We start from the raw sequence: 15,010 nt of genomic DNA, 5'->3' as shown, positions 1-15,010 counted from the left end.
TGATAGATAGGTTAGATGATAGATCAGTCTGTCGGTTAGTATCTCTCTTCAGATAATAACCCATACACTGACTGCATTCTTCACTTCAGATAATAACCCAGTACACTGACTGCATTCTTCACTTCAGATAATAACCCAGTACACTGCCTACATTCTTCCACTTCATATTGTTAAGTCCGCTTTGATGACTGAACCAGCATGTGTTGGGTGTACAAACAGACCAACAGAATTATATAACCTTTCCAAGCTGGTTTCTCTGGGCTTATGCCTGGCCCACCTGTCCCTTTAGGCATAAAAGGCTTTTTTTAGTCCAATGTACAATAGCCTGAGTCATAAAACTTTAAACGTGTGAAGGGCTCAATACACGTACTGTCCTCTTGCCCAAAGGCATCACTGTCTTTATTAGTGCAGTGTAAATTGTTAAACTTTACATATAAGCACATGCAATACAAAACAAATGCATGTGAAATCTTGCATGTTGTGTATTCATAGTGCATGTTTCTTTGATCCTGATATGGGCTTATGACTTCACCCCTTGCTAAACGAGCAACTTAACAAACTCATTTTCCACCTCCCCTATTGTGAAATATTTGAGTTTTAAGTTTCTCATGTTCTTAGCCATTGGGGGTTGCAGTGTCTTGTCTATATGCAGCCTACCCATCCAACTCTGCTACAACTGGATCAGTGGTTTGTGTTGGGGCTAGGGGAGGGGAGGGGTTAACACTGTATTGGTGGCACATATTCACCTAACAAACGTGTATCTCTGCTGTTACACAATACTTCATCACTGGCTAGATCATATTTCCCCCTCACAAAGGTCTCTCCACGCAACCCAGAGCCTCAGTGCCGACCAAACATCCAGCATCATGAGCAAGAGCACCATTTTGGCAGGTAGATTCAGACTTTGTAAAAAGTGTTTATTTCATTTTATATTTGTATTTATCACATATCATAGCCAATATAAATTACAGTCTGATTGTGCATATTCATTGTGGATTGAACAGTATATATTGTTGTACCACACAGAGTATGCTTATTGCTTAATCCTATACCTTTAGTTACTCTTCTATATACATTGATTCTTTGCATTTGTGGGCTCCTTCAAACTGGCATCTCACTGTACTTAGAGGCAAAAAAATACCTCTACTTTAGAGGTGTGTTCAATTAATTCAAGATGTGTGTTGTTGGATATTTACTAAATCAATACTGTTTGCTCTTTGCAGGTATGTGCCTCCTCTTCTGCCACTTGGGTCAGTCATCATCTTTTCTTGAATTTCTTTCCTTTGTAGACCTGATCCTATCATTATGGCCACACATGTGTGACTTCTTCACATGTGAACTTTGTGTGTGTCTGTGTGATTTTTTTAAGGAAGTTCAACCGATCTGATGTGTTATTTCACCAACTGGGCTCAGTACCGTCGGCCAGGAGCGAGGTACCTCCCAGAGCATCTGGATCCAGAGCTGTGCACGCATCTCATCTACGCCTTCGCTGTCATTGATGACACCAACCAGTTGGCCACCTATGAGTTGAATGATGAGACCCTTTACACGTCTTTCAATGGGCTCAAAGCCAGGTGTGTTTTGCAGCTACTCTATAACCCAACAATAACACATGCCTATCATTTTAATCATTAACTACATTTATACTATTTTATATACAGTATGTACTCTACAGGTATGTATTCAACACCAAATGTAAACACTCTGTTCCGTCTAAAACAGGAATCCCAGTTTGAAAACTCTTTTAGCCGTGGGTGGATGGACCTTTGGCACAGCAAAGTAAGTTAAGAGATTATACTTGATTAAGGTACACATATCTCTGTTTGATTGTGCTTGATCGTCCCTTAGTGCTTGATTACTCTTTGCATTATTTTTAACCTACCAGAAGAGAGGTTCTTAATTGTTTAAGGTAAAAACGTCACATTGTGTGGCTTTACAGTTTTTTCAACTGCTTACACACAAAAATGCTTTCTGTGGCACTATTTCTTCTAAACCCTAACACTCAGATTACACAAACACCTCTCAAGTTATCGAAACCTATCGCTAATTTCCATCCTTTTTCAAATCAATAGGCACAATTCTCTATACACACAGGTTCATTGGTGTGGTGTGAAACATTTTTGTGGTGGAGACGATTACGTGATGTTGATGTGTAAAATGTTTGTCAAAAGTATTGAAAACTGTATTCGATTTTGGTGGAGTGAGAGCCTGTTTTGCATTTTGTGTGTGCAGTAGTTGAATTTGGCAGTTGAAAAAACACAGTTTGAAAAAACACAGCCTCAAAAACCTGTGTGCAATTGTGTATGCGCCTGTATGTGTGTGTTGGTGTGTGTGTATGTGTGAGACAGATTATTGTAAATGTCTTATTTATATGTTTTAGTTTAACTGCACATTAAAGAATGCAATTTCAAACTTCTGTGCTAACCCTTACATAGATTTTTGACAATAATTATACTTGACTTGACTTGACAATGTGCCCTCAGATTTTCCAGCATGGTGTCCACGCTAGCCAACAGACAGATGTTCATCCAGTCTTCCATCAGCTTCCTGAGGACTCATGGCTTTGATGGGCTGGACCTGGACTGGCAGTACCCTGGATCCCGTGGAAGCCCCCCAGAGGACAAACACAGATTCACCCTGCTATGCAAGGTACAGAGATTAAATATGATGGACATATTATGTATGATATACCATATACCGGTATGATATGATGGCTATAGGCCTACGATGGATTTTTTGATGGGCCTGGGTTGAGAGTACCCAGGATCCTGTGGTAGCCCTCAAGGACAAGCACAGATTCACCCTGCTCTGCAACGTATGTTGATTGCAGCATAATTAGGCCTACAGCATAACTCTGCCAAGTACATTTAGCAGTTTTAATTATGGCCATGATATCAAAACACTGCATCATCGGACACTGACAAGTCATGGATAACGCGTGCAATACAACCGCATGCTGAAATTGGCAGGAGTTTGATTAACTGTGTGTGTGTGTGCGTGCGCACGCGGGCGTTGGTGCGTGCGTGTGTCTACTGTAGGAGCTTCGGGAAGCATATGAGTTGGAAGGGAGAAGCACTGGACGCCCACGCCTGATGGTCTCTGCCGCAGTGGCAGCAGGGAAGGCCGCCATTGATTCAGGCTACGAGGTTGCAGAAATATCCACGTATGTACACTTTCAGTCTATCAGTCAGTCAATATTGGCTGTTTTAGGAGGCTGAGACAGAATGCAGGGTAATTATCTTCTTTTATTATTTTCCGTTCTTATAAATATTTCCGATGTATAAAAGGGTTCAGGTGTAACAAACAATGTTTCGGATGTGGTATACACGACTGGAATACACAGATCAAAGAAATCAAACAAATGAATAAAACTATCCTATTCACTATTCGCTGAAAATACTCAACTGCTTCATAACAACATTGCTATGACTTTACAGAGAGCCTTAAATAACAAGGGGAATTTAGTTATTTAGAATTTAGAATTTCAGTAAGGTTATAACCTATGCTCTGCACTAGGGGGTTAAATATAATTATATGTCTTTAAGAACTGGCTTTTTGAAGGATGTCCCCTTGACTGTGAAATTAACATGGTCAATCCGAATACTTGGTTTCTTGTCTGCTTTGTGTGGGTCACAGGTATCTGGACTTCATCAGTGTCATGACATATGACTTCCACGGAGCATGGGAGAGTGTGACTGGCCACAACAGCCCCTTGTTCAAGGGCTCACTGGAGACTGGAGACCAACTCTACTTCAACATGGTAAGAACATGTTGCCATTAGTTACAGCCACATCAGAGCATGAAAGCGCACACAGTTAAAGCAACACTAAAATATTTTCATATTTGGACATATGCATAGACCAATATGGACAACAAATACAAAACTTCCAACTGCCCAACATGTGTGTGCTTTAGGACAAAATGTGTTTTCTCTGCTTTAAATGTGACCAGTGGTTTAGGCCTTTTTCGTTTAGGCAAGAGTCGTCTAGGCCACCCTGTCGTCGTTTAGGCCACCAGAGCTGCCATTTAGGCCAGCTTTTTACTATTCTTGTACATTCATTATTATAAGACAGGGGGTTAGGGTTAGGGTTAGGGCAGAGATTTTTTTAGGAAGGGGAGATAAGTCAGAATCATACGTGTCCATAGAAATTAACGGTGAAGGTTCGTAATGCAAATATGACGTCTACCCGCACATCTCCCGCCTTTCTGACAACAAGAACCATCTGCCTGCTGAGCTGTTTTGCCATTCATCCAATCATCTAGCTGCATCGGCGCACGCGAATTGTTGCGAATGCTCAGTTGTGAAAAGCTGGCACTCTCGTGCCGTTATGGAACTACTGCGCCTGCGCAGTGTCAAAAAAAACGTGAGAAAAGTGGCTTAAAAAGCTTTATTTTGACTCGCATGACACAACCAAGCAGTCTAGATTGCTCAACTTTTCACGGCGGTTTCAACCATATGGTTTTCACAACTGCAGGGTTCCCTCCCGTCTTGTACTCGGTATCCCCATTTATTTTCCTATTGACTCTCAGATGTGGTCTCACTAATCACGAAATAGCACCCCGAAGGCGTCAACAAGATGGCGGCGACTGTCCCATCTCGACCTAAACCGTCTCTGGTTAGGGTTAGTGTCATTGGTGTTTGTACAATAATAATAAAAAGCGGGCCTAAACGGCAGCTAAAGTGACCTCAACGGCAGCTCCAGTGGCCTTACCGGCACCTCTGGTGGCCTAAACGACGGCAGGGTGGCCTAGATGACTGTTGTCTAAACGAAAAAGGCCTAAACCACCCCTAACCGCTTTAAAGGTACACTGTGTAAGATTTTTAGTTGTTTATTTCCAGAATTCATGCTACCCACTAACGTTACCTTTTTAATGAATACTTGCCACCACCATCAAATTCAAAGTATTGATTATGACTGGAAAAATTGCACTTTTCATACATGAAAAAGGAGGCCTTCTCCATAGTCCGCCATTTTGAATTTCCAGAAATAGTCATTTTTAGCTGCAAAAATGGCTGTACTCGGGCCACACTAGTTTAATACTTGGTAAACTTTCATGAAAAGATCAAATTTGGCAATAGGCAGCCCAGTTCCAATGAGCAGGATAGTTGCAGTACCCTTTTTGACCATTTCCTGCACAGTGTACCTTTGAAATGAGCAGGAAATAGTGATAGTAGAGTTAAGTGTACCCTCACCACTACATGTGCCTGACTGTCTTCAATGACGTGCCAGCATTGCTATGTCAACCCCAATGGTGATGACTAGGCAATAATTTACTATGCCTAGGTGTATGATGCATACCTGTATGGTTTGTGCATTGCCATCTTGACTTTACTGTTTTAAAAAGGATATGCACATACACTTCGCCATATACTGTATGTCTACTGTATATGCTCGGTGAAGTCACATGCAGTACAACTGTCAACTGTAATTCCCCTAAAAAAAATCTACAATGAACCTGTTGGCTTTAGGAATACAGCATGAGCTACTGGCAGAACCAGGGGACCCCAGCAGAGAAGCTGAGGATGGGCTTTTCCACGTACGGTCGCACCTTCCAGCTCTGGTCCTCAGAAACTGGGGTTGGAGCCCCTGCCACCGGACCAGCCTCCATTGGTGCCTACACCCAGGAGCCTGGCCTCTGGTCCTACTATGAGGTTGGTGAGCAGCAGGCCGGTCTGTTGTCCTCGGGCCAAGGTTGAAGGGGGGAAAAGAATGGGGATGGGTTAGGGACAAAATGGTGGCAACAAGTGTGGCAGCGTGTTTCAGAGGCTCTGTGGGTTTTTTGTCTTATATGTTCGGATCAGTGCCTTTTTTCTAGTCAATTTTTTTCTAACTTCTGCTTGTTTCAAGAAGTATTTTTTGTTATTTCTATCCCATGTATGGATATGGATATGGAATCTCTGTTTTCTTAGGAAAACCAGGGGACTCCTCTAAACAGAGCCATACCACCAAATCCAATTCCTAACTAGTCAATAAAGAAATTGCTTTCATAATTTCTTGTCTTGAGTTTCTTGACTGTAATGGACCTGGCAGAACTGAAATTATTAAGTCTATTAATCATTCTTGCAGGTTTGCTCTTTCCTACAAGGAGCCACTGTTCAGTGGCTAGATGATCAGAAAGTGCCATATGCTTTCAAAGGAACAGAGTGGGTGGGATATGACAATGTGGACAGTTTTGGAGCAAAGGTAAGCCATCCATTCCATTTTGTCTTTGGCAAGAATTCATTTGTTACCTGACTCCCGCTGGCTGTGTGAGGAAAAGGAACGCCCTGCATGTAGTTGGTGAATGCAGAAAGATGACCTAAATCAGGTTGATTCATTTGTACCCTTTGTTGAAAAAATACACGTTTGGTAACTTTCTCCCTTACTGATATACAACTTTGCGTGGTCTGTTGGTGCTGTTTTTGGTGTTTGTATTGGGCATGTCACTGAACTGTGACTTCATGAACACTGACAGGTGCAGTACCTGAAGCATAAAGGGTTTGGAGGGGCTTTTGTTTGGACTCTGGACCTGGACGACTTTACTGGTCTGTTTTGTGGACAGGGCAACTACCCCCTGATCAGCCAGCTCAAAGACCTCCTGAATAACAGTAAGTTTATCCTAACATTGCATTTTATTCAACAAAGTAAATTACTACAAATATTACGTACTCTACATCTCATATCATTTATTGTCAATTACTTCAGTATTATTTATTACGAAGAAACAACATGAAATGTAGATCATGTAATATTTGTAGTAGTTAACTTCAAGAACTTGTTCTGCCCAGTCACAGATGCTATATTTCTCCACCACCATCAATTTCTAAGTATTCTTTATGACAGGGAAAGTTACACTTTTCATACATAAGAAGGTGGATGCTCTCTGTGCCTGCCATTTTGAATGGCAAAAAGTAGACATCTTTAGCTGCATGCTGTAGTTGCAATAAGCAGCAGTTGCAGTGTCTACTCTGGATACTATCCTACAGACTCTAAGCCAGGCAAAAGTCCATACTGGTATTTTGTGCACATATTCCTAGGCCTCTTCATTACCTCACTTATTCATTACCCACCACAGACTCACTGACAGCAGCGACCACCTTTCCACCAACGACCACCTCACCATCACCAGCCACCTCTCCACCACCAATGACAACCTCACCATCACCGACCACCTCACCATCACCGACCACCTCGCCACCACCGACCACCTCTCCACCAACGACCACGTCTCCACCAACAACCACCTCACCACCACCAACCACCCTGCTGATCACAACTACCACTACAAACTCCACGGAAAATCCAGACGAGGACTTCTGTGTTGATAAAGTCGATGGAATTTATGCAAATCCAGAAGATCCGTCAACCTTCTACCAGTGTGCCAATGGAAGGACCTACCTCCAGAACTGTCCTGCAAACCTGGTGTTCGAAGACTCGTGCAAGTGTTGTGACTACAAATTACCTACAGGGTTCTGTGCGGATAAAGATGATGGAAATTATGCAAATTTGGACAATGAGTCGACCTTCTTTCAGTGTGTTAATGGAACAACCTACATCCAGAACTGTCCTGCGAACCTGGTGTTCAGAGTGTCGTGCAATTGCTGTGATTGGCCTGCAAGCACTGCAAGCTCTGCATTTACCACAACTACCACCTCAACCACCACAGACAACACAGGAAAGGAGTTCTGTGTTGGTAAAGTCGATGGAATTTATGCAAACCCGGAAGATGCGTCAACCTTCTACCAGTGTGCCAATGAAAGGACCTACCTCCAGAACTGTCCTGCAAACCTGGTGTTTGAAGACTCGTGCAAGTGTTGTGACTACACATCACCTACAGGGTTCTGTGCCAATAAAGCTGATGGAAATTATGCCAATTCTGACAATGAGTCGACCTTCTTCCAGTGTGTTAATGGAACAACCTACATCCAGAACTGTCCTGCAAACCTGGTGTTCAGAGTGTCATGCAATTGCTGTGATTGGCCATCAAGCACCCCGCTTACCACAACTGCCACCTCAACCACCACGGACAACACCGGTGAGGAGTTCTGTGTTGGTAAAGTCGATGGAATTTATGCAAATCCAGAAGATGAGTCAACCTTCTACCAGTGTGCCCATGGAAGTACCTACCTCCAGAACTGTCCTGCAAACCTGGTGTTCAAAGACTCGTGCAAGTGTTGTGAGTACAAATCACCTACAGGGTTCTGTGCTGATAAAGATGATGGAAATTATGCAAATTTGGACAATGAGTCGACCTTCTTCCAGTGTGTTAATGGAACAACCTACGCCCAGAACTGTCCTGCGAACCTGGTGTTCAGAATGTCGTGCAATTGCTGTGATTGGCCAGCAAGCACTGCATTTACCACAACTACCACCTCAACCACCACAGACAACACAGGGAAGGAGTTCTGTGTTGGTAAAGTCGATGGAATTTATGCAAATCCAGAAGATGCATCAACCTTCTACCAGTGTGCCAATGAAAGGACCTTCCTCCAGAACTGTCCTGCAAACCTGGTGTTCAAAGACTCATGTAAATGTTGTGATTGGCCATGAAGTATACCGTGGCTTTCAGGCAACAAATTACATTTTGACTCCCAGACTGGTTCTGGGAGTTCTGTGTTGGTAAAGTTGATGGAATGTATGCAAATCCGGAAGATGCGTCAACCTTCTACCAGTGTGCCCATGAAAGGACCTACCTCCAGAACTGTCCTGCAAACCTGGTTTTCAAGGAGTCATGCAAATGTTGTGATTGGCCATGAAGTATACCGTGGCTTTCAGGCAACAAATTCCATTTTCCATTTTGACTCCCAGACTGGCTCTTTAAAAAAGTTTTTTTTCAAAAACTACTACCTAAGACATCTCTGTCCAATCAAATGATGACTTGAAGTGGGTGTGGGCTTTTGTGTGAGGATGGGACTGCCCTCTCTGGAAGTCAGGCCGCATGCCACACATGTACACCAATTGCTATTTGTTTTTTTTTTTTGTTTTTTACAAAATTGTAAATCTTACTTTTTAACATGTTCAAATTGAATAACTTTATACCAAAAATATGTGCATATGCAGAAATATACAGGGAAGCTTTTTGGATTGTTTAAATACTAATTTTGATTTTATTTATATGTTAAAACTTTATATTTTGGTGCGTTGCCTCAAGGCAACACTGTGCAGTTAGGCCAACCTTTTTCAGCCATATAAAGCATTTAAGTTTGTGGAATTGTTTTTGTATGCATAAATGATCAGTCAATGTTTTTACTTACAATCTTGTATACAGGACATGGATATTAACCCTCTACTGCATGGGGTTGCCATATGGCAACCGTAAACTTTTCCCAGTTTTTCTAATAGATGGTACACTATAACCTGTTTATTTATACTTATTTGTGATAAGACAGCCTTTTACTTTGAAACAAAAAAACCTTTTCAGGTCACATGATTAAGAAATAAACACAGGAAGCCCTTTTTCATCACCTACTTTGGTGTGTGGAGGTCATCGCTCAAGGCCTCCATAAACCAAGGTATTACTGACATTTCAGCCCAAAATATTGTTATAAAAAAATAAAAACACTATCTGTAATATGTAAACTATTATTTTCCATAAATAAAACAACTTTAGATGCATAGGTTTTTTTGTAAAATGGTAAAATGTTATGGTTGCCATATGGCAACTTCATGCAGTTATGGAACAACATTGTTGGCCATTCACCCTAATCAAACCCATTGGAATGACTTAGAATTAGATTAGTATGAGGCTATTTTTACAGATATTTCTTATAATTCTTAAGCCAAATTAATCATTTGAACTTATATTTGTAATTTTAGACATGTTTAATGTGAAAATGCATTGTAAATGTTTGCAAATAAGTGTAAACAACCTTTTCAGATGCTTTTATGTCAATGTGTGTACTTGTCTATGGGCCGTATTGTAGACCATATTTTGCTATTTTACCAAAAATAATTTCACTAAATACTAAAAATGTATATTTTTATTTATGTAATTTAATGAGTTTTAACATATGGAAAGCAATATATTGGAGATTTATCAAGGAAACATTGTCTTTTTAAGGAAAAAACAGATTTTACTGAAGATTCCACGACTGCATGAAGTTGCCATATGGCAACCATTAGCTAAAAATGTAATTAAAAGTAAAAATTCTAATTTTCTTTTGGAAATCTTTTATTTAACTAATTTTAACACTAAAGAAGCACTGAAACATGTTTCACATTATAAATATAATAATTCATGCAGTATGTATGATTTCAATAAGTTTATTATTTCTTTATGATTAGTAACCCCAATCTGCCCCAACAATTAGGGCTGTGCAGTCGCCTTCGACTGCTTAAGGTATATCCCCGAAACGCGACGCTTCCAGTCCCTCATCATTCCTACCACTCCCGTCCACCTTTTCATAAACGTATATGATAAATACAAAATATAAAAGAAACATATTTAATATCTATACATAGATCAATGATGTGCATAGGCTTAAAACCAAACGACTATTCAAATGGTAAATGCTAACACTGTTTTAATGGTTCACTATTACAGTGGATCTACCACATTAGGTACAGTGTAATAACCAGTGTAACAAAATTTAATACAATGTAATACCAGTATAACACCATGTACCAATTTTGTACTTACATCATGTATTTGTGTGTAAGTGGTATTACATGGTATTTCATATTGTTACACTGGTATTACACTAGTATCACATGGTATTAAATATTGTTACACTGGTTATTTCACTGTACCTAATATGGTAGATTCACTGAAATGGTGAACCATTAAAGGGACACTGTGTGAGATTTTTAGTTGTTTATTTCCAGAATTCATGCTGCCCATTCACTAATGTTACCTTTTTCATGAATACTTACCACCACCATCAAATTCTAAGTATTCACTATGACTGGAAAAATTGCACTTTTCATACATGAAAAGGGGGATCTTCTCTATGGTCCGCCATTTTGAATTTCCAAAAATACCCATTTTTAGCTGCAAAAATGACTGTACTTGGACCGCACTAGAAAATATTTGTTTATCATTTAGTAAACTTTCATGTAAAGATAACATTTGGCAATAGGCAGCCCAGTTTCAATGAGCAGCATAGTTGCAGTACCTTTTTTGACCATTTCCTGCACAGTGTCCCTTTAAAATAAGGTTTTACCAGGCAAATCAATCCACCCAGTCAGAAGTTATGGGCCAAATGAAAATTCTGCCATTTTGAAAGTGTTGACCTCCAAACTCGAATCAGTTCATGAACCTAAATTCATACACCAAACACCAAATCTGGAACAAATCCATCCGGTCAGAAGTTATGGACCAAACAAAAATTCTGCCATCTTGAATTCAGCCATCTTGAAAGTGTTGACCTCCAAACTCAAATCAGTTCATTAACCTACCCTAGAACATTCACACACCAAATCTGGGACAAATCCATCCACCTTGTCAGAAGTTATGGGCCAAACAAAAATTTGGCCATCTTGAATTCGGCCATCTCGAAAGTGTTGACCTCCAAACTCTAATCAGTTCACGAACCTACCCTAGAGCATTCACACACCCAATGTGGGACAAATCCAGGATGTAAAATTCTGCTGTTGTTGAAAAAATAGTCTCTCAACATCAAGCTAAGTGGAATCCGTCTCCGTGGAGGTTGGAGATGGTCTGATCTTAATCTGCCTTTTAAATTCATTAGAGTTCCAAATTCAAATTAAAACCCATATTAGGCTTTATTAGCATGGCTGTTACGATATAGAGTTGCAAAAGCATACAAATAACAAAACAAAAGTGTGAATAGTGTAAACAGAAGTCCAAGTCAAGTCACAAGTGAAAACACACATTTGACCAAGTTTAGTCCAAGTCCAAATCACACCCCAGCCATGTTGGATCAATTTCTCATTTTTCCAGTCCTTACAACACCGTCGGAAAGACTTTACTACACTGCAATGACATTATACAGAGTAATTCAGTTATATATTTTGACTTGGTCATTGTTATTCTGGCAATAGCAACTTAACACTGATGTCATCAAAATATGCTTAGTTCAAAGGGGGGTCTTTTGGAACCCCTGGGTTAGGCAAGGTTCTACCTGTAATGACTATGCAATAGATACAAAACAAACTGATCCACAGACCATCTGTACCAAACGAAACAAATGGGAAGTTGACTGGCCCATGTTCACAGGGGTCTTTATGTAGCACTTCTTAGCACTTATTTAGGTACACAGTAAATTGTGCAGGGCTTCCAAATGTTTCAGTGTTAATTCAACTCAGTTTTAACACCAAGAGAGTTTAATTTGTTTTAGAGTGTGTTTGACTTTGCAGTGTTAATTTAAAACTCAAAGATTTTAATTTAACACTTAACTCTAATCTGAGCCTACTGGGGGCCTAATGGAAGCCATCACTAGGGTTGTTGGTGCGCTCTGTCACGGAAAGGAGCCTGGCTCTTTGGTGTAGCGGTCAGAACCCCAGTATGGTACCCCAGAGGGTCTAGGTCCGAGTCCTGCCAGGGCAACTCTACAAATGGTGTCAGAAGTCGGATGACCAGCCGTGAGGTCATCGGAGGCGCACCCAGCTGTGTTGGCTATAGGACGGACCCCAGCATGGCAAATTCACATCAACACACAGGGCGACACATCAGGTGTGTGTGTGTGTGTGTGTGTGTGTGTGTGTGTGTGTGTGTGTGTGTGTGTGTGTGTGTGTGTGTGTGTGTGTGTGTGTGTGTGTGTGTGTGTGTGTATATTTTTCTAACTTTTATTTCTCATTTTTTTCCTTTGTAAATTGTATAAATAAATAAGTAAATAAATAAATTGTATCCTGATTGACCCTTTTAATTATGAAGTCAAGGTTTATTTTTAAGTGAGTTAGTTAAAACATAATGCAGAGCCTTCAATTTTGATTGGAGAAGAAGATCTTCGAAAACATCCTAAGGGGTCTTACACACTAGGGCGGTAAAGCGTTGCGGAATGGCCGCGATTTTTACCGGTGTCGGTGAAAATACATTGAAACATATCTGTCCTTACACACCAACCGGCGGTAGTCGGGCGTCAGCGGGCTCCGCGCCGTGCTACATTTGGAAAATAGAACTCGAGCGTATTTTTCACGCCGGCGACCAGCTGTGTCTCATTCAAATGAATGGCAAAGTAGCACACTAGTTTTGGCTGTGGAGGGGTTTTGAACAGGACTGGCCGCGCACTCCAATGCTGTCAGTGTGAAAGGCAGAAAAAAACACACCAGCGAAACTAAGCAGAAAGGCCGCGTTAGTCTCGCGTCCGTTCCGTTCGGCTTTGGTATGTTTGACCCCTAAGTCTATCAGGTGTGGCACTGGGCACTGAAATGTAGGCCTATCTTTTTAGTTTTGATAATATTGCCCTCTGCTGGTAGGATGATGTAATGCAGGCAATCAAATGTGTGTTAGCCTACTGTTGGGCAGTCATGGTGTCACTCACACCTTCATTTCAGTGTAAACAATGCTGCTCAAATTTTCACAGTTGTATGCTTATTATGGTGCCTAATTATGCTTGATCATGCTGATTATGATGGGACAGCTATAGAAAAATCAAAAGTTACCAGAAGAACCTTCAACTTGCCATTGTGGGAACCCCTAAAAGTTCTTCAAGCAACCAATGTTCCCTGGGGAACCTGCAGTATAGGTGATCCTTTTGGTTCTTGGATAAAACACATTTTCTTGAAGTTTCTTTAGAGAACCAAAGAATTCAAAAGGTTCTTTGAGGAACTGTCAGTTGTTGCCACTGTGGGGGAGCTTTGGAGGAGCCTTGGGGTTCTTACCAGAGCTTTTAAGTTCCTCTGCGAAGTTGTAGGCTTCCCCATAGTGCAACTGAAGGCTCATGGAAGAACCTTGTCATTTTTCTAGTGTACAGCACTTTACTCCTCCGAATGACAACGTGCTTGAAATTCTGTAGGCACTCCTCTAGGGGTCAGTGTTGTTCAGAGTGTGGCGTCGTTTGTTGATAAAGACTGACATCTTTCCTGACACAAGTTCAAGAGTTTTCACCACTCAAACACGTTTTCCACCTGTTAAAATCTGACTTCTCCCTTTTTATTTGATGAAGGTCCTGTAAGACCGCATATTTGCCTCGGCCCCAGGAAACTTACTAACGTAACGTCTCAGCGCAAATGAATCTGCTTTGGGATTTTTTTTTGCCACAGTATAATCATATTATTCATTCAAGACAAGCCATTACTGTTCGTCTGAGGACTTTGGCCATTTTGGGTCTTTTTAAATGAGGACATTTTTGACTGGTGAAGTGGAGCTGTTGACGGCCCCATGTGTACAGTTTAGCGTGACTCAGCCCCTGGACAAGCAGGCCTCTATGTGAATCAGTCTAGTGCTGTGCAGTAAGCTGCGCTGCAGTCAGGAGCACCCCTGTGTTGTTCTTTTGCATGTCCGGCCATCCCCATGGCAACCCTGACATAGCCATGTGTCTAGGTACATTAATGCAGAAGACAGAACAGAAGCTGGTTTGATCTGAGGTGATTCTGCAAGGAGGTCACCTACTGGGGATTTGCATTGTGTACATAATAATTTGTTCTTTTAAAAAATAAACCATAAAAAACAATGCAAATCTGATTGTTGAAAAATCCACTGCTTTAATCATTTGATCAGCCACTAGAAAGGGTTTTCAGGTAGGCCTTCTCCTGTACAGTATATTGTTAATTTACATTCGAAACATTTTGTGAAGATTTCCTATGACAGGTAAACAAAGTATAGGGGATACCATGGGTAGGTCTTGGCTGTGTTTGGGCTTTGGTCAAATCAGAAGCCCCCTCGGGGCTATTAGGCTATATCAGCATGTCAAATCCAATAACAATCTCCATGTTGTCTAAAAAAATTTAGTATTAAATTCAATTTATCATAGTGGAGGCATATGTGCTCTCAAACAGCTATATTCAATTCTCTATGTGTTAATTCGACACTCAAAGAGTTTAACACTAAAACGATTGTGACCATATATTCTCAGAACAGCATTGAATTAACACTGCACTTTTTTCTATTGGCATCAGACATTCTCAAA

General features: G+C 40.9%; 1 protein-coding gene across 1 annotated transcript; it reads left to right on the top strand.

Moving 5' to 3' along the window:
• Nucleotides 1-866: 866 nt before the first annotated feature.
• LOC134456333 (acidic mammalian chitinase-like) lies at nucleotides 867-8,531 on the top strand. The gene is made up of 12 exons (XM_063207704.1): nucleotides 867-891; nucleotides 1,224-1,250; nucleotides 1,370-1,574; nucleotides 1,723-1,779; nucleotides 2,484-2,649; nucleotides 3,039-3,163; nucleotides 3,637-3,760; nucleotides 5,471-5,653; nucleotides 6,069-6,185; nucleotides 6,457-6,610; nucleotides 7,180-7,207; nucleotides 8,330-8,531. Exons 1-12 carry the CDS (start codon nucleotides 867-869, stop codon nucleotides 8,529-8,531), a joined length of 1,413 nt encoding a protein of 470 aa, XP_063063774.1.
• Nucleotides 8,532-15,010: the final 6,479 nt, after the last annotated feature.

The sequence above is a fragment of the Engraulis encrasicolus genome, chromosome 10 (genome assembly GCF_034702125.1).
Source record: "Engraulis encrasicolus isolate BLACKSEA-1 chromosome 10, IST_EnEncr_1.0, whole genome shotgun sequence".
NCBI lineage: Eukaryota > Metazoa > Chordata > Actinopteri > Clupeiformes > Engraulidae > Engraulis > Engraulis encrasicolus.
The sequence above is the reverse complement of the archived record's forward strand: the minus strand, read 5'-3'. Positions and strand labels throughout refer to the sequence as shown.